At 52.4% G+C, this 19410-nt stretch overlaps 1 protein-coding gene across 1 annotated transcript in view; it reads right to left on the bottom strand.

The window, feature by feature from the left end:
• The window catches only part of TRPV3 (transient receptor potential cation channel subfamily V member 3), a 35322-nt gene extending 18037 nt beyond the window's left edge, over positions 1 to 17285 (bottom strand). The window contains exons 1-8 of the mRNA XM_019982478.2: positions 17105 to 17285; positions 13347 to 13467; positions 7888 to 7992; positions 7676 to 7762; positions 6733 to 6887; positions 5769 to 5945; positions 2910 to 3050; positions 317 to 597 (exon numbers count right to left, since the gene is read on the bottom strand). Coding sequence (XP_019838037.2) covers positions 317 to 597; positions 2910 to 3050; positions 5769 to 5945; positions 6733 to 6887; positions 7676 to 7762; positions 7888 to 7992; positions 13347 to 13467; positions 17105 to 17123 — 1086 coding nt within the window. The 5' untranslated portion in view covers positions 17124 to 17285. The remainder of the gene's footprint in view (positions 1 to 316; positions 598 to 2909; positions 3051 to 5768; positions 5946 to 6732; positions 6888 to 7675; positions 7763 to 7887; positions 7993 to 13346; positions 13468 to 17104) is intronic.
• Between the last annotated feature and the right edge of the window lie 2125 nt (positions 17286 to 19410).

The following is a 19410-nucleotide window of genomic DNA, read 5'->3' on the forward strand; positions in this document are numbered from 1 at the left end:
GCAGACATTCTGGGCCTCCTGTCCTCACAAGAGACTTAAGGCTCTGAGGGTCAGACACTCAGCCTCCGCGTGAGTACCTTGCCACACAGGAATCCTCGGCCACAGAGCTTACATCACTGCAGCCCTAAGGCTCCTCCACCCTGGCCCAGGCGACAGGGTCCCAGGACAGGAGACAGAAACCCAGAGTGTCAGGGCCTGAAGTCCTGAGGGTGGGCCCACGAGCTGCCTGGCCAAGCAACGCTCTGTGTGCTTAGTCACAGAAGGGCCCCCAGGGGGCCGTGCCTGGTGCCCTCCCGCCTGCCCCCACCTCACCCACCTCGGCCTTGCCCATCTTGGCGGCCAGCTGCAGGGGCGTGAGGCCGTCATTGTTGCGTGTGGTCTCCAGCTCCCAGGTGCGGCTCCTCAGCAGGATCATGTCGTACATGCGCTTGACGAAGTCGTTCTGCGTCTTGAAGTCCTCGGCCACGGTCACCAGGGCATGGAGGATGTTGTTTCCCCGTGAGTCCTGCGAGGTGATGTCCGTCTGCTCGTTCTCCATCAGCATCTGCACAATCTCGGGCTGGTTGGTACAGGCTGCCAGGGCCAGGGGTGTCTCGCCTAGGGGAGCGGGGCACAGGGGCTCGGTTCTCTCCTGGGCCAGATCTTGACTTGGATCTTAGTCAAGATCTCAGATCCAGACCTTCGATCACGGTGATCGCCAAGGTCTAGGACTGGGCCTTCTCCTGACCATCTCAGTGGGAGTGGGAGACTGAAGTTGGATCATTGCTTCAACCTCCTAATGGGTCTCCCTGCTACCACCCTGGCCCTCCAATCCTATCCTCAGCACAGCAGCCAGACTGATCCTGTTAACACAAAAGGCTTGCCTCACCCAGAGCTAAAGTTCAGGTTCCAACAACAGCTTACAAGGCTCTACACCTTCTGACATCATCTCCTCCACTCCCTCCTTACTCACTCCCCTCCAGCCACAAAGGCTTCTTCCTTTCCCCGCCCCCTCCCCAGCACACACAGGTGTTTTTCTACTTCAGGGCCTTTGCACATTCTGTTCCCTCTGCCAGGTGTGCTGTTCCTTCTGCTGCATCACTTCCTCCCTCACTACCTCTGAGTCTTTGCTCAAACATCACCTGTTCAAAGAATCACCCTAACTGCCCTGTTAAAATTGAAACCCACTGCCTTCCTGCCCCAGAACTCCTGATCGCCTTCCCTTGCTTTGCTTTGCTATGCCGTGCTCAGTCATGTCCGACTCTTCTAGACAGCATGGACTGTAGCCCGCCAGGCTCCTCTGTCCATAGGATTCTCCAGGCAAGAATACTGGAATGGGTTGCCATGTCCTCCTCCAGGGGATCTTCTCCAGGGATTGAACCTGCATCTCCTGCATTGGCAGGTGGATTCTTTACCACTGAGCCACCTGGGAAGCCCTCCCCTTGCTTTACTTTTTTTTCAACAGCACTTATTATTTTCTAACCTATTACATAACATTCTTAGTTATCATGTTTATTATTGATGGTCTCTCTTCCATCTAGAATGGAAGTTTCATGAGGGTAGAGATCTTGGTTCTGTTCACAGATATATTTCAAATACCTAGAACAATGCCTGGTGTATATAGTAAATGACAAATATTTACTGAGAAAAGAGAAGGCAAGTGACTTACAGATGGTCACACATCAAAGGGGGGGACAGAATCAGGGCTGGACATCGAGTCTTATGCTGTTTCCCTGCCAGTCTCCATCCTGTCCCCTCTCCTCATCCCACCGGACGAAGGTTTCCCAGCCAGGTCAGACCAGAGGCTGCCCAGACCCATCTAGTCCTGTAGGCTAACTAGTCCTGCAGGTTAAAAACAGTAATAATAACAAAAAACACCCAGAAGAGAAAACGGATCCATGGCCATCAATCAGGGCCTTCTAGGAAGAGGCGTTAACTACAAAGTTGTACTTGGAAATTTTTTGGTGGGATGAAGCTGTTTGTTCCCTGTCCTGATCATAGTGGTGGTTACATAACTGTATGCATTTGTGGAAATGAACAGAACTCTACATTAAAATGAGTAACTTCATTGTATCTAAATTACATATATTAAAATTTTTATTTTTCATCTGGGATAAGGCTTCCCTGATGGCTCAGATGGTAGAGAATCTGCCTGCAATGCTGGAGACCCAGGTTCCATCCCTGGGTTGGGAAGATCCCTTGGAGAAGGGAATGGCTACTCACTCCAGTATTTTTGCCTAGAGAATTCCATGGACAGAGGAGCCTGGCGGGCTATGGTCCATGGGTCACAGAGGGTTGGACACGACTGAAGGACTTAACGCAACACAGCCTAACCCCAATTGTTTTTGGACTCCCTAGAGTGTTAGCCAGGGAATTTTCATCTTCTCACTTTTTCCTCCCTGTTGCAGTCCTGAGAGGCACTAGATATAGGGAACAGAGGCAAGAGCTGGCAGCCTGAACGCCTACATTAGCTCCTTGCTACACAGGGACAAGTCATTTCCCTTCTCAGAACCTGTCTCCTCTCCCATCAACTAGGGTTTAAACTGGGTTCTCTTCTTGCCCTCCCTCCGGGTCCTGGTTCCCTGCAGAGGGCTGCTCAGGTGAATGCCTATGTCCCCTCTAAGACCCCCAGGGGACACTTCTGGAATGCAGGCTCCCCCATCTTCCCCACTACTCCGCTGCTTCCTCTCTGGTCCAGCCTGGTGGTCCCATTCGGATACATCAGCCCCTGCCGCCTCCCTGGTCACAGCTCTGTCCTCCAGGGTTCTCCCACACAACCCAGCAGGCAGAGGCTGGCAGTGGGGTCTCCAGCGCTCAGTCTGCTAGCGCCTTTCTCAGGGAAGGAGCCCCGCCCCGCCCTCTGCCCCATCCCGAACCCCGGATCCCGGACCCAAGACCCTGGACCCCAACCCGGGCGGGGGCGCACCCACCGAAGTAGAAGCCTTCGTGCTGGTACTTGGGGTTGAAGAAGACCCCCTTGGCGTGGGCGTTGACGTCCGCCCCAGCCGCGATGAGCGCCGCGGTGATATCTCCTTGCCGCCGCTCTATGGCGATGTTGAGCGCCGTCTGCCCTGTGGACCGGTCGGGGTGGGTGAGGGGAGCTGCTGGGACCCGGGGTACCACGCGCTCTGTGGCCGTTCCTTTCTCTAGCCTCTGTACCCTCCACGGATCACTGAGAAATACTAGCTGCCTGTCTGGTCGGCGTCGCCCAGCTACCAAGAGTCCCAACTTCATTCTTTGCTTCATTCAGTCTTGCCTGGAAGCAAGGATTATCCTTGGAGCATCTGTTCTGTGCTCCAACGGGAACACAACGGGACAGGGCTACAGTTTTAATTCTGGTCCTCTGGAAGCTCACAGTCTCCCTGAGAATTTACTGCTACGATGGGGGAAGTACAGGGGCTGTGGTACCCAGAGGTGCTCTTAACACAACCTGGAGGACTGGGGTGCTTCCCAGAAGTGGCCTCTCAGCTGGGATCATGAAAGTGTAGCCAGGCTGGATGGGGCCAACTCAAAGCCTCCTAACTCAGGATAAGAGCTTAGAACTTCAGGGACTTCACCAGTGGTCTGGTGGCTGACTCCATGCTACCAGTGCAGGGGGCCTGGGTTTAACCCCTGGTCAAGGGACTAGATCCCAAATGCTACAACTAAGACCTGGGGCAGTCAAATAGGTAAATATTACATTTTTTTTTTTAAAAAAAGAGATCAGAACTTTATCTTAAAGGCTACAGGAAGGCATAAAGGCACTGAAGCAGAGAAGTGACATGACCGAAGTTTGGGGGTTTGTACATATGTGTTTCAGATCACTCTGGCTGCAAAATTGGAAGATGTGTAAAAAGGAGCCCAGACATGTGAAGAGCTGTCCATCCAGTGCACCCAAAGATCCTTAGGAGGAAGAGTCCTCAGGATGGTCTGTGGGGTTTGGAGGAGGCGTGCCTCTAGCTTGGGTGCTGGGTGCACAGTGCCCTGATGACTAAGAAAGAGAACAGGGGAGAAGAAGCAGGGAGGGAGCAGGGGGACATTGACCTTGTTGGTGGAGCCTAGAGAACCTCCAGACAGAGGGGACTGGAAGCCTGGGGGGTAGGGAGGTCTCAGAACTTTCTACCAGAAATAGCATTTTCCAAAGAGCTGTAATCATGCCATACATAAAAATTAAGCCTGGTGGATTAAAAAACTAAGAGTTTTAAAAAACCGGTAAATTGTTTGTAAACTAAACTTTTAATTTATTTATTTTAATTGGAAGACAATTTACAATATTGCGACTTTTTGCAGGGAAAACCTTAAGCAAAATCCAAAATGCAGAAACCATAAAGAAAAAAAACAATATATTTGCTTACATAAAAATTAAACACACTTGCTTGCATAAAAATTAAACACATTTCTGTGTTTCAAAAGACATCTTAAAGAAACTGAAACAAGTGATAGACTGCAGGAAATATTTGAGATGAATAAAAGAGGCAATGTGTTTTTAAGAGTCCATAATGGATTAAGAGCTGCTACAAATCAATAAAAAGACAAGAAGCCTAAAAGAAAACTGAGAAAAGATTATTAACAAGCACCTCACAGGGAAGAAAACACACACAGCCAATACAGAAAATGAAAGATATTTGGAATCAGTGGTAATCAGGAAGAGGAAATTTTGAACTTAATGATTTAACACTTTTCACCCACCAGACTGGCCAAAACCAATAATAGTAATAATATATATATACATAAATAGATACACATAAATAAACTTACTTTATCCCATGAGAAAAATAAATTCCCAAGCAAGATTCCCACCTGCAAAAAGCTGACATGTTTAGCACTCATGACATATCAGCAAAATGACATCAAGTTATTCTTGGGCCAGTCATTTGTGTCACAAGCATATCATAAGATCCTAACAGGATGTTTATTGACTCCAAAAAATCAAAGACACACCTTACTGATAATCCACAATGGATTTCCTGAGCAGGAAACATCCCACGTTTGGTCTCACTGCCCCCTCTCCAGCCCACCTCAGACAGAAGCCATAAAACCAAGACCCACATGGGGCTGTAATAATGCTAATGGTGATTTGACTTCCCCAGTAGTCCAGTGGCTAAGACTTCATGCTCCCAGTGCAGGGGGGCCTGGGTTCAATCCTTGGTGGGGGAACTAGATCCCACATAGACCACAACTAAAGATCTCACATGCCACAACTAAATTTCCCATGTGCTGCAACTAAGACCAGGAACAATAAAAATAAATATTTTTTTAAATGGAGTGTCTTATATTTTAGACATGGTGCCTATGACATATTTTTTTGAAAAAAATAATGATGATGACAATACTACCAGTTGCCATGTGCTAGCCCTGCCCAGTTCTCTAACCTCATCTCCAGCCTTCTTGCCATCACTCAGCTGTGTCAAGTTCAGTCCTGTCTTGGGCTTTCGCTCTTGCCTTGTCCTGGAGCCTTATCATGCCAGCTTCGGGTGCCCTCTGACCACCCACACTAAAGTTGCCCATGCCCAATCACTCTTGATGACATTATCTTTTCTGGTTTTTTTTTTTTTTTTTAAACTTTCCTTTTCATAGAGATTTCCATCAGTTTTGAAATTACCTTATTTAGAGCCAAGAAGCTTCATCTGGTCTTGTTCAATCCTGTGCTCTGGGGCCAAAAGCACTGCCTGGCACATGGTCAGTGCTTCAGATTGTTTGTAGAATGAAGGAAGGTGCTGGGCACCATGTTAAGTGCTTTGGGCTTCAGAGACAGCACTGCTTGTGTGTGGCATGATTCCCGCTCCCCTGCCCCTCCAACAGGCAAGTACCTTCATAGGCCTCCTCCGTGTACTCGGCATTGATGAACCTGTCTAGGATGTCATTTTCCTCAGCAAAGGCGAGAAGGATCCGCACGATCTCCTTGGTGTTGGGGTTGATGTTTAACAAGGCCTTCATCAGGCAGGTCTTCCCTGTGTCCAAGGCTGTCAGCTTGTGCATGAGGAAGTCTGCAGGCAGGAGGGCAGGATGGAGCCACAGTACAGTGGGGCCCCGGCTGCCCTGGGACCGCCCAGCCCGGAGGAGGGGAGACTGGATTGTGGGGGCTGCAGCCCCAGACCGCAAGACCCTGCCCAGTCCCTCTGCCAAGCTCCCTGCCCCAAGCTCCTCCCCTCCCTCTTTCCTGTCCAGTTCTTCCTCCTCCAGCCCCCTGGCTGGCCCTTCCTCCCAGGTGAGTTACCCAAAGTCTTATCAGAGACCTTTTGCTCATGGCCTTCTGTACCATCTCCCTGGCAGGGGGCAGTCCCACCCACTGCCTGACTTCCCATTGTCCACCTCAGAAACCTCAAGCCCACCACCCCTCACCCTGGTTGCTTACACATGGAGCTAGCCACCTGCCTTTAACTCGCTACTTCCCTGGTCCTCAAGATGGCTCAGGCCCCATCAGCCACCAAGTCTCCCAAGTCCAAGTGGCACCACCCTGGATTCACTCCTCAGGTCTTGGAGTCCACGAAGAGCTGTTCTCTGTCTCCCAGGCCTGCTGCTGGGGTTCCAGCTCTGCCTGAACAGCGGCCTTCTCCAGATTTACCCCCATCCTCCGCCGAGTAGCCAGACCATGATCACAACCTGTCTAAGCCCTTCCATGGCTCCCCACTGCCCTCAGAATCAGGTTCGAAGTCGCCAGCCCAGCATTTAAGGCTGGAGGTCAGGGCAAGTGGTGGGGGAGAGAGGGAGGTGGACGGCAGGGGCTGAGCAGGAGCCCCAGCCCTAAGCCCTGGGCCACGGGCGGGCACTGACCAGGCACGTCCAGGCTGTGGCGCCGCTTGCAAAGCTCCTGCAGCTCCCCCAGCAGCTCCAGCAGCTCCTCCACGCAGCCCTCCGACACCGCCGTAAAGATGCGTTTCTTCAGCCGCTTCTTTTTGCGCCTTTGCTCTTCCTTGGCCAGGTTTGCACTGAGGCCAGAAAATGTTTCCAGCTCACAACGTGTGCATCGCCCCTCCCCAGGGTCTCACCTTCCTCCAACAGAGCCACTGTGCCCACAGGCTCTGCCCACAGGGCGCTGCACCAGTATTTACATCTGCCCTTCACAATGCCTGACGTCCCCTCCCTTAGTGCTGGGGGAGGGGGTGGGGGGATTCGTGTGCTGCTCCGCTTCTAATCCAAAGGCAATCACGTTTTAGCAAACTATATCTCTGGTTCCACATTGTAATGATCAGGAAAGATTCGTACCTAACCGTTCATCGTGAAGACCTCGAAAGCACGAGATCACAGGAAGAGAAACTGCACCTTCATATTTTGTGTTGTTTGAATATTTTTAATATATTCAAATATCTCTCTCCCCACCCCCACACTCGAAATAGGCAGCTGTAGTAACACACTGCTGCATAATCCTTCTCTGTGTGTGTGTTCTTGTAAAACACACACTGATGTTTGATGGTTGCATGCATGTATTTTTAGTTTAAGTATATGGCATTGCATTAAGTTCTCATTCTATTGCGTGCTGTTATTCTGGTGTTTTATGATGAATGGATATTACTTTTATAAAATGTAATACTCCTTCCCTTCCCCCCAAAAATGACCTACAGGCCACTGCCATGGGCCCAGACATTGGGCCCAGACATTGGGCCCAGACATTGGGCCCAGCAGTAGCGGCCTCTTTCTCTCTTCTGCAGGGTCCTGGTGCCTGGCCCCTCTAGCACTGCCTGGGGGCACAGTGGGAGGAGGGGAGGCCCCGGCTCACCTGGGACTGTTGGGATTGGACGGGGTCTCTGTCACATCATCCTGAGGAGATTGTGGGGAATCCATGTCATCACAGTTGCCAGAGACACTGGAGAGGAGTGGGGAGGGACAAGTTTTTAAATGGACAATGGTAGCATGCCACAGCCAGGCCCGGCCGTGTGGCCCAGGGCAAGTCCCTGCCTACCCGCTGAGGCCAAGGGCTGGAGTACTCACCATTGCCGGATGTTGGAGTCCATGGGCTTAGAGAAGATGGGGGGAGAGGTCTTGGCAACCGTGGGGTTGGGCTCAAACCCTTCTATCTCCAGGAAGAAGTGTGCACTGGAGGGACACCCAAACAAGCCCATTAGAGCTGGGCAGGGCTTGTTCACCTGTGTGTCCTGCAGCCCCGCTGCAAGGGTGCCCACCTCGCTGAGTGCTCACTCCCGGTTAGGCCCAGACAAGCCTGGAAGGCCCAGAGCTAGTCCAGAAATGAGGCATAAGCGAGGTGAGGGCAGGGCTCACTCATACATTGGGCCCCACCTTCCTGTCTCCTGCCCATCAAAAGCCCCTCCGACTTGACCTAAAATCAAATCATTCTTCCAAAAGAGAGGAGCAAACCCCTAGTTGAGAGCCTAAGGCCAGGCTTCTAGGCTGCCTCTGCCTCTCCTATTGTGTGGCCCCAGGTAGTCACTCACTTTCTCTGGGTCAAGTGTCCTCCCCTAGAGATACTGGGCTAGATGCTCCCTAAGGCCTGGACTCAGGAGCAACGCTGCTCCAGAGCTGTCTCCTTATGGACCGTCCAGCTGAAATGGGCATCAGCGATCACCCTATGCGATCGATCACCTTCCTCTGCACCCCTGCAGTTCCCCAGAACTATCATCCCAAAGTTGTCCCCATGCCACTACGGCAGCTCTGACCCAGCGACTGAAGACACATCTGCTAGCAGCTCAGCCCCAAAACATCCTGGCTGAGATGTGCTGACTGTCTCCAGGCAGAGCCGGACGACTCTCACACCAGCAGCTCTTTCCCCAGTTCGTCCAACCCCTGCCCTTCCTCCATCCCACCCTACCTCTCTGGGCTCAGTAGTGCATTTACTAACAAACATTTACACGTACAATCTGCCAAGCACTATTTTAGGAGCTGGGGAACACTGTGGTGAACAAGTAGACAAAAATGCCTCCCCTTGCAAAGCTCCTGTCCCAGTGGGCTGGTAAGAAGAGACCAGGTTATAGCACAGGGAAGCCATTGCTTTCCTTGCTCTAGACAACAACACACTGTCTTTCATCTGTAAGTTCTTCAGTGGCGGGAACTACAGCTGCAGCATCCTAAGTCTCTAGAACACAACCCTGATCGTGATACTCAGAAGACCTAACAATGGATGAGTGTAAGGATGGATAGGTGAAAGATAAATGAGTTGAAAAAAAAATGACTGGTTGGACAGATGAGTGGATGGTTGAATAGGTAGGTAGATGATGGATAGTTTGGAAGGATGAATGGATGGATGGATGGATGGATGGATGAGGAATGAATACTTGGCTGGTAAACAGGTGGACAGATGGAGAGACCAATAAGGAAACAAACCAACATAACCCTAAACTGTAAACTGTGGGAGGTTGCTTCCCTCAACAGGAAGCTGAAGGCTGTGACTGAGAAAGGTCTTCAGTGTCGGGAAGGAGGGTAACGAGAGTTGAGCTGCAAAGGACCCAGTTGTGGGTCAGGAGCTAACTCCTGGGACGGCCTGTCCCACACCTGCCCTGCCTGCCGCTGCACATGCCGTATCTCACCCACCAGCATGAGCGGACGTCAAGGTCTTGGCCAGGTGACATCCTGGCTCCTGACCCGCAGCAGCTGCTCTTTGTTTACTCCTATCTTTGACCCAGCCCAAAAGGAGCCACCACCCACATGCCGTTAACACAGGCAGGCAGACAGCCCTGCATCATTTCTCCTGCATTTCTATTCCTCTGAAGGCAGAGAACGATCCCTAGGCAACCCCTGGGCTGGGGAGGACTCTCTGTTACTTTGTCCCATGGAGAGCCCAAGGGCTCTGAGCTTCAGGGCCCTCTATAGCCTTTGTCCTGTGCCTGTGTCCCTGGGTAAGGCAAGGCCCAGGGGACAGGAACCCCAGCAGCCTCTCACAGAGAGGGGCATGATGCTTCAGGAAAAGCTCCAGGTCCAAAAATTTCTCTCAAATCTGGAGTTTTTGGTGCCTCCAATTTAACTGTTAGTACATATTTCCTTAGCAGTCAGAGCTGCCATCTTTATTTATGTATAATATTTAATTTTCTTTTTCTTTGTAAACCTGAGTCCTATACTCAGTTCTGAGGGAGATGCCTAAATCTTTGGGGTCTGGGGAGAAGTAGGCACGTGAGGGCCCTCAAAAAGCCTTGGGAAGGAGAAGGGATCACCTATTTGGAAGACCAAGGTCACACCTCACCCCAGGCCCTTGGCTGGGCAGGGGTCATGGGCAGAGCTGAGCCTGGAACTAAGTTCATGAGCCAGGCTGGGCCCAGAAGGGCAGCCTGACTGCACGAAGAACCTGGGATTTTCCTAGAACGCTGTCCTCAGTCCTTCTGAGGTCCAAACCTCCCCTGGGAAAGTGAGAGGGGAGGGAAGGGGGACGGGAGGCAGGAAGCTTCAAAGTTATCGCTGCTCTAGGACTGGCCTGGAGGACCAGGGGTTAAGACTATGCTTAATGCAGGGAATGGGTGTTTGATCCCTGATGGGGGTACTAAGATCCCACTTGCCATGAGGAAAAAAAAAAACCACGCAGGTATCTCTGCTCCTACTCAGGCAAGCCTCTCCAGAAACAGGCTTCCCCCACAGGCCTCTGACACCTGTCTGATCTCCATGTCCACCCAGTCTTCTCTCTTATGCTCCAGATTGGAGCTTCCACCTGTGTGTGCCTCTAGTACCTCTCAGCCAGCATTTCACACCTGAACTTGGCTCTTTCCTCCTGACCTTGCTCCTGCTCCTCTGAAGTGCTGATGTCAGAGACAGCCCTGTCATCCATCCGGATCCCCCCATCAGAACTGAAAATGTCTCTCCGTCCTCCTTTGCCCTCCCCTCCTATAGTCGATACTTCAGACTCCATGATGCTAATACCTCTTTGATCCCTGCCTGCTTCTCCATGCCTCACCACCAGGCTAACCACCTATCACTGGGGCAACAATCACAACAGACTCCCCTCTGATCCATCATCCACACAGATCACCCAGAGTATCATTGCTGCTGCTGCTAAGTTGCTTCAGTCACGTCTGACTCTGTGCGACCCCATAGATGGCAGCCCACCAGGCTCCTCTCTCCCTGGGATTCTCCAGGCAAGAATACTGAAGTGGGTTGCCATTTCCTTCTCTAACGCATGCATGCATGCTAAATCGCTTCAGTTGTGTCCGACTCTGTGTGACCCTACGGACAGTAGCCCACCAGGCTCCTCCGTCCACAGGATTCTCTAGGCAAGAATACTGGAGTGGGTTGCCATTTCCTTCTCCAAGAGTATCATTTCCACAATGCAAACCTCGCCATGCCCTCCCTCTCACACAAAAGCCCTCCATAGCTCCCCACTTCCCCCAAGATATCCAATCTCAACTGACAGCCAAGACCCAGCCTCAGAGGGGTTCATCTCCCCCACCTACCCAGCACTTTAGACACATGGGACTCCTCACTGGTTCCTGCCCCAAGCCCTGCCTGGAATGCTCTTTCCCTTCCTGTCTACCTGCCATTGTCCACAGTAATACCAGCTCTTCTACAAAGTACCCACAGAATCAGAACAACCCGCCCCTCCTTAGGTCCAGACCACCCTCTCTCCAGGCCACTCCCCGAATTCTCCCTGGGGGCCCCCTCACCATCCAGACTGTGAGCAGAGGTGGGTGTTCTTTCTCTCGTGTCCCAATCTCCCCAGCCTGGGCCCAGCCCTGGGCCTGGTGCTCGAAAGACCTCAGCAATTATCACTCGAACCAACAGAAGGGAAAGCACCAAGCTCACCTCGGCCTAAAACAGGCCTGGGACGGAGTAAAGGAGGCGGGGCAAACGGGCCAAGCTAGACCGGGGCCCACCCGCGTCCAAGGGAAGCACAGCTGGGGTGAGGGAGGGCGCTCAGGTTGAAAGTGAGAGAGTCAGTCACTCAGTCGTGTCTGACTCTGCAACCCCATGGACTGTAACCCACCAGGCTCCTCTGCCCATGGGATTCTCCAGGCAAAAATACTGGAGTGGCCCACTGCTGGGCATACACACTGAGGAAACCAGAAGGGAAAGAGACACGTGTACCCCAATGTTCATCGCAGCACTGTTTATAATAGCCAGGACATGGAAGCAACCTAGATGCCCATCAGCAGATGAATGGATAAGAAAGCTGTGGTACATATACACAATGGAGTATTACTCAGCCATTAAAAAGAATACATTTGAATCAGTTCTAATGAGGTGGATGAAACTGGAGCCTATTATACAGAGTGAAGTAAGCCAGAAGGAAAAACACCAATACAGTATACTAACGCATATATATGGAATTTAGAAAGATGGTAACAATAACCCTGTGTACGAGACAGTAAAAGTGACGCTGATGTATGGAACAGTCTTATGGACTCTGTGGGAGAGGGAGAGAGTGGGAAGATTTGGGAGAATGGCATTGAAACATGTAAAATATCATGTATGAAACGAGATGCCAGTCCAGGTTCAATGCACGATACTGGATGCTTGGGGCTGGTGCACTGGGACAACCTGGAGGGATGGTATGGGGAGGGAGGAGGGAGGAGGGTTTGGGAGGGAGAACACATGTATACCTGTGATGGATTCATTTTGATGTTTGGCAAAACTAATACAATTATCTAAAGTTTAAAAAAAAAAAAAAAAATACTGGAGTGGGTTGCCATGCCCTCCTCCAGGGCATCTTCCTAACCCCGGGATCAAACCCAGGTCTCCCCCATTGCAAGCAGATTCTTTACTAGAGCCACTACTCAGGCTGAAGGGCACCAAATCAGCTGAGGGGGCAGGGGGACTGCAATGGGGTCAGCTCCAGGGCCAGCTGTGACCCCAGAGAAGTACTTTCTCTGCTCCCACCTCCCCCGCGTCCTCACCTGGGAGTGGTCATAACTGTCCCGGCCCTGCCCCATTCCCAGGGGCCCTGGGGAGTGACAATGACAATAACAACAAGGAAGACAAAGTTCAAGGCAATAAAACACCATCGGGGCCAACAAGTTTGGTGCCAAGCACCTTGTTGGCACAACTGCAATTAACCATCACTCTATGGACTGGTGCCCCCCTTACACGGGTGGAGTTGGAGAGCTTGAATTACCTGGCTGGGCACCCAGTGGCTATGAAATCCCCCCAGGGGACATGGAAAATGTACCCAGGAGGGAGCCCCTGCTAACCTGCAATTTCCACCCACTTTTCAGCGCCTTGTCTCAAGATGACTTCCAGCAACTCCCTGCCTCCCCAGAAACCTTTCTGAATGTTTCTGCCTCAGTGCCCCAGTCCCTCCAGTCGTACTGACCTCTCCAGCTCAGCCCCAGAGTATGCAGGGCTCCCCGCTCCACACACATACATCCCCACTTATACCTGGCTGGGCACCGGGCCACCCAAGGTGAGATAAGAATGGCGTCTCAGGTCCACCCCCAGCAAGTGCTCCCTGAAAGTGGGCGCCAGGCCCCTCCCATGCCTCTCACCGCAGCACCCAGGCCCACATCTACTGGCCCTACCTCTTTTTGGTGGGGGTGATCTCAGATGGCCTCTTCTCCTGCATGATGGCAGGGTTCACAAAGGGGATGGTGGCTCTTCTGCCCGTGAGGGGCACCATCTCCTTGGGGTGGGCTTTCATGGCTGGAACACAATTGCAGTGCAGATGCTCAGGTTGAGGGGACACGGAGGAGCTTCAGGGGGGTTTTCAGACCATGTGGCCCCTGCTCATACTCCCTAGGATGGAATTCTCCTTCTATCTTTCCAGGCTGCCAACCCTGCATAAGGTTGACATCCCTGGTGGCTCAGATGGTAAAGAGTCTGCCTGCAGTGCAGGAGACCTGGGTTCGATCCCTGGGTCAGGAAGGTGCCCTGGAGAAGGGCATGGCAACCCAATCTAGTATTCTTGCCTGGGAAATCCCATAGACGGAGGAGCCTGGTGGGCTACAGTCCATGGGGTCACAAACAGTCAGACACGACTGAGTGACTAACACAACTGTGTATAGATGGTCCCTGCAGTTTCTCTTGATCCCTGCTTCAGCACCCCTGCTCCTGGGAGTCCTAGGAGAGCCCATCAGCGCTTCCAGGTAGAGACCACCATGCCCTTGACTTCTCTCCAGTCATCTGCCCCAGCCCCACCCATCTCCAGGTAGATTCCTGAGAATTAACTCTGCTTTTTAAGTGTCTCAGGATCTGTGTTCAGAATGCTCCTTGACAGAGCAGGACTGTCACCTCCTTTGTTCTAGACACTATGCTCCTAGTAATACAGCCCAGCTCTCTCTGGTTTTTAAATTTCTCACAGCCCCGGTGCTCTCCTGCTAACACACAGGTCATCTTTCTCCCCTCCCCAAAGCTGAGTGTAACCAGCCTAGTGGCTATCTGCCCATTGGAGGGAGCAGCTGAGCCTCACCCCGCTCAGCACAGACCTGTCTCACTGATGCTCATATGGGCTGGACCCTATGTTGGGCTGGAGGGAGTACAGGAAAGAGGAACTGCTACGTCTTCCAAGAAAACTGAAAGGAACTTAGAGGTTTCTGTGTGGATGGGGAGGCCTGTCCAGGCAGAGGGGATAGCCTGAGCAAAGACCAGGGGTCAAGAAAGTTCAGCAAGGAACAAGGAGCTGGTGTGACTGGATCCCTGGGCAATAAGAGGCTCAAGAGCATGTTGGGCCTGGAACAGCAGCAGGAGTTGGCTGAGCCTGAGGGCAGGGGGGACATGAGAGGGATCTGGGTCCTATAGGAGACAGCACGAGGGAGAGGGAGGAGACCAGAGGCCAGGAGGAGGCTGCCGCCGGGGCCAGCAAGCTGGGGTGGTGGGCTGGCCCTAGAGGAAGGGGCGGACAGGGGAAAGGGCTGTGTGGATAGGAGGGAGATGGAGGAGACCAGAGGCCAGGAGGAGGCTGCCGCCGGGGCCAGCAAGCTGGGGTGGTGGGCTGGCCCTAGAGGAAGGGGCGGACAGGGGAAAGGGTTGTGTGAATAGGAGCTGACTCTGCAGTTAGCTTGAGCCACCCTTGGAGACACGGAGAGGCCAGAGGGGGTGATTTCTATAAGAAGAGCCCAGCTGGGTGGAGGGAGGCCATTGGTGATCCTGACCCACATAGGAGAGCTCTCTGGAGGAGGTGTCTGGATTGTGCTGTGTTCTGACTGTGTTTATTAGTGTTAGTCGCTCAGTCATATCCGACTCTTTGCAACCCCATGAACTGTAGCCCACCAGGCTCCTCTGCTCATGGAATTCTCCAGGCAAAAATACTGGAATGGATGCTTGGGACTAGTGCACTGGGACGACCCAGAGGGATGGTATGGGGAGGGAGGAGGGAGGAGGGTTCAGGATGGGGAACACATGTATACCTGTGGCGGATTCATTTTGATATTTGGCAAAACTAATACAATTATGTAAAGTTTAAAAAAAAAAAAAAAAAGAATACTGGAATGGGTTGCCATTCCCTTCTCCAGGGGATCTTCCCAACCCAGGGATGGAACCCAGGTTTCCTGCATTGTAGGCAGATTCTTTACCATCTGAGCCACCAATGAAGCCTGATATGTAGAATTACACCATTACAATGATTTTATGTTGTATTTTTAGCCATATACGTTTTGTTGGAGGCCTGGTTACAGACTGGGTATTGTAAGAGACCACAATCCTATAAATTAGACAAGATATAAGTAATGGATCTAGCGACACTGACAAAGACATAGAGCAGACATAGAGGCACAAAGCACAGACAAATTTGAAAACAAATTAAAACAGCGATTAACCAGTTTAAGGGGAAGATTTTCCTTAGCCCTGGAAAACAGATTTAAACCAGTATTTTTAAAGATAGAAACCATAAGATTATAACCACATCTACCAGTTCACTCAGTCCTCTATACCTCATCCTTTCTGTTAACAGCTTTATGAAGCCATCAGGTTTCCCATTAAAATTATTTGCACTGCTCCAAAAGTTCCTTTTATAACTCTTCTTGAAGGGGAGGCATTTTTGCAGAGGCATCAGAGTGAAACCATAGCTATCTAAAGTGACAAAAAGACTTAAGAAGGCACGTTTAAAGCAACCAGGTTACTGCTGATGCAGCTATTCTAGATTATATGGAATTCTGATGTGTCTTGGTAAAGCGTTCAGTCATAATTCTAGTTATTATCTGAAAGTGCTGTGCATCACAGCAGTAACCTGGTTGAGACTGTAGTGAGGTTTAGAAATGAGAGAGCCTCATTACCAACTCCACCACCCCCCCCCCTGCCCGCCCCGCCACCAACTAAACATGAGCAGCCCTGGAAGAGGGGAAGAGAAGGGGGTGGGGGCAGGGGGCATCAGCCCTGGAGTGCAGGCACCCTGAGGCAGGGAGCTCCGAGGGGGGGCCTCAGGCATTCCATTAAGAAAGACCCATCAGCACCAGGTCCCTGGCCATATCCCCAGTCATACCACCTCCATCAGCCCAAAGCGACCTGTAGACAGATGGGGTTAAAGGCTGGGCTGGGCCAACACTGGAAGAGAGGAATGGAGGGCAAGTCCCTTATCCCTCCCTGAGACTCAGTTTTCCCTTCAGAGAAATGGGCTAAAGGATCTTTTATATCTCTCACCTATGACCTTTGGCTGCTCCATCTTCTCTGCCCTGGCCAGTGAGTATAGGGCAGTCCCTGCCTGAGCAGGAGAGGGTCAGGAGAACTGTGGCTGGAGAGACTGCAGCAGCTATAATTAGCTGCCTGAGTCACCTCGTAAACCTGTGTTCTCACCTGCTGGACTCTCTCACAGGCCTGGCCCTCCCTCTCTCAGGGATTCGGCTTCCTCCCCTGGGAAGTGCCTCCCAAGCCCCGGCACTGACTGGAATGGCCTTTCCTGGGAGATGGTGCTGGCCTGGGGCCACAAGGCCCACCCCCATCCAGGGCTTGCTGGCTCAGCCCCTGTGAGACACCTGGGCCCCATCCCTCTCAGGCTCTGGGGCCTTCTCATCCCATCCTGAGCCCCCATCACACTGCTGCCCTGGAGTTCATGTCCCCAGGGCCTGCTAGAGGTGTCAGGAGCCTCACCTCTGCCCTGGGCAGCTATGAGTGTCTGCCCTCCCTGAGACCCCCAAACCTCGGTGGAAGGTGCCCACTTCCATCAGAGCCTGTGCTCTCACACACTCCCAGTGGCCAAGAGCTCACATCCAACTTTGCCTCCCCTGCTAGAGGCCCAAGCTTTCTCCCAGTCCCAGCTGAGACCAATCAGCAAAGGGCAGGCAAAGCCCAGAGGGACCCCTGAGGTCCTCGCTCTGGGCCCCCTGGGACCTTGAAGAACACTCGATACCTGTGCGGCAAAGACTCATCTGGTGAAGTCCAGGTGTGGCAGTCGCTGCCTTCCTCTCAGATCACCGCATGTCTGGGGCCCAGGGCCCCCCGGCGGGACTACAGCCAAGGCGGCGAGAGGCTCTCATCGTAGTCAGAGGGATGGCTGGAATGAAGTGTCAGAGGCAGAACTGGCTGGGTCACCTGCCCTTGGTGCCAGGCAGGCCACGCCCACCAGCCACAGCTCCAGCTCCAGCCCACCGCCCACGTGTGCTGCCTGAGTCACCCACGCCCACAGGGCAGCCTCACCCCAACCCAGGAGAAGACGGGGAGATGGCAGGTACCAAGACTAAGGGTCTGGTCCAACTCTTCTCTGGTATTTGATGCCTCACATCATGACCCTCATCACGTTTACTTCCCAAGGATGCTGTGAGAAGTCAGAGATCCTGCTGGTAGGAAGGCCAAATGAACTGAGTGCTCAGGGCCAACCCTGGGAGGCAAGGCCACCACCAAGGGTTGGCCCACTGACCCCATAGTGGCCATCTCCAAGGCTTGGTTTCCATTCTTCAAAACCTGGGATCAAGTCCCCTTGGAGACAGAAGTCTCCATTCAATGCTTCCCAGCAGAAATTATGCACCACAGACCTGGGTGTCAGACAGCTTCACCCCTAGACACTATGACCTTGGGCAAGTCATTTCTCATGAAACTCCATTTCTTCGTTGTGAAATGTGCATAATAAACCCACCTTGCAGAGGTACCACACAGCTTACATGCAACAATACATAGAAAGGGCTAGAACAAGGACCAGAGCACAGAAAGAACTCTATAAACAATGACAGCTATGAACTGTTATTGTTTTATCCTGCATTCAACTGCCAGGCCACCTGCTTCCAAGGCCGGAGCATCAGGGGAGACTCTGAGCCCTCCCTCCTCGCCCAGGCCACAGCTGTGAGGAGGGTGGAGCAGGGCTGGGGCAGCCCTGACGGTCTCTGCATCACTCAGGAATTACACACCTGTTCCCGCAGGCAAGACAGGACTGGGATGGAGCAGGAAGTCTCTGCTGACAGGGACAGCGCCGGTGAGCCATGTGGCAGGGACTTCCTCGGGTGCCATGGGGACAGGGCCCTCCATCTCTCATCAACACAACCTGCCAGGCCTGGGCTGAGGCAGGAGGCAGGCCAAGCTTCTGACCATGGACAGCAGGACCTGTGGCCAGTAAGGGGCAGAAAAGCTGGATCCGTGGCTGACAAGCTTCAGGTGTGGGTGAAGAGGGGGCCCCAAAGCTTCCCAGGTGATCCAGTGGTCAAGAATCTGCCTACTAATGCAGGACACACAAAAGACACGGGTTTGATTCCTGGGTCAGGAAATTCCCCCAGAGTAGGAAATGGCAATTAACTCCAGTATTCTTGCCTGGAAAATTCCAAGGACAGAGGACCTGGTGAGCTACAGTCTAAGGGGTTACAAGGAGTCAGCACAACTGAGCACATGCGTACACGCACACGCGCGCACACGACCCAAGCACACATCCCAGCTTCATCACTCCCTGAAACCCCATTAAAGCCCCATCTTAGATCAAACATAGTCTGTCCTCTATTACTCCAGTAATTGCCCCTCCTGACTCAGCCCCCACCCCTTCCAGCTTGCTCCTCCCTGACTGCCTCTGAGCCTAAGGGTGGAGCTGTTGCCCAACTTGAGTATTTGCATTTTCCCGTGTGTGTTAGCACATTTTCTCAAAGGCCAGACTGGCTAAAATGGCCCCTGTCTCCCTCCCAAAGGCAAGCAGTATGCCCAGCATGGAGAAAGGGGAGCCCCGCTCTGCTGTGTGTGGAGTAGGGGCTGGTCTGCATTCAATTCCATTTAATCCAACACATCATGGGAGCCCACACTGGGAGGCCAGGCAGGAAGCCAGGGCTCAGTGTAGGGTTCAGAACTGGGGAAAGTGGTCTCCACCCTCAAGGAGCTGTGAGCCACAAGGGATCCAGGCTCAGGTAGAAAATCTAACCCCACCAAACAGGTTAGAGGACAAAGAGGACTCGGGCTACCCAGGAGGAGGAAGTGCCTCTAATGGGGGATGGGGGAGGGATTCAGTGAAGAATTTTGGGGTTGGACTTGGAAGGAGGGAGTGATAGGGACAGAGTAAAAGGACAAAGTAGGTGATTAAAGCACCTCCCTGGTGGCACAGTGGTAAAGACTCTGCCTGCCAATGCAGGAGACTCGAGAGATGTGGGTTCAATCCCTGGGTTGGGAAGATCCCCTGGAGGAGGACATGGCAATCCCCTCCAGTATTCTTGCCTGGAAAATTCTGTGGACAAAGGAGCCTGGTGGACT

Source organism: Bos indicus, chromosome 19 (assembly GCF_029378745.1).
Source record: "Bos indicus isolate NIAB-ARS_2022 breed Sahiwal x Tharparkar chromosome 19, NIAB-ARS_B.indTharparkar_mat_pri_1.0, whole genome shotgun sequence".
NCBI classification, from domain to species: domain Eukaryota; kingdom Metazoa; phylum Chordata; class Mammalia; order Artiodactyla; family Bovidae; genus Bos; species Bos indicus.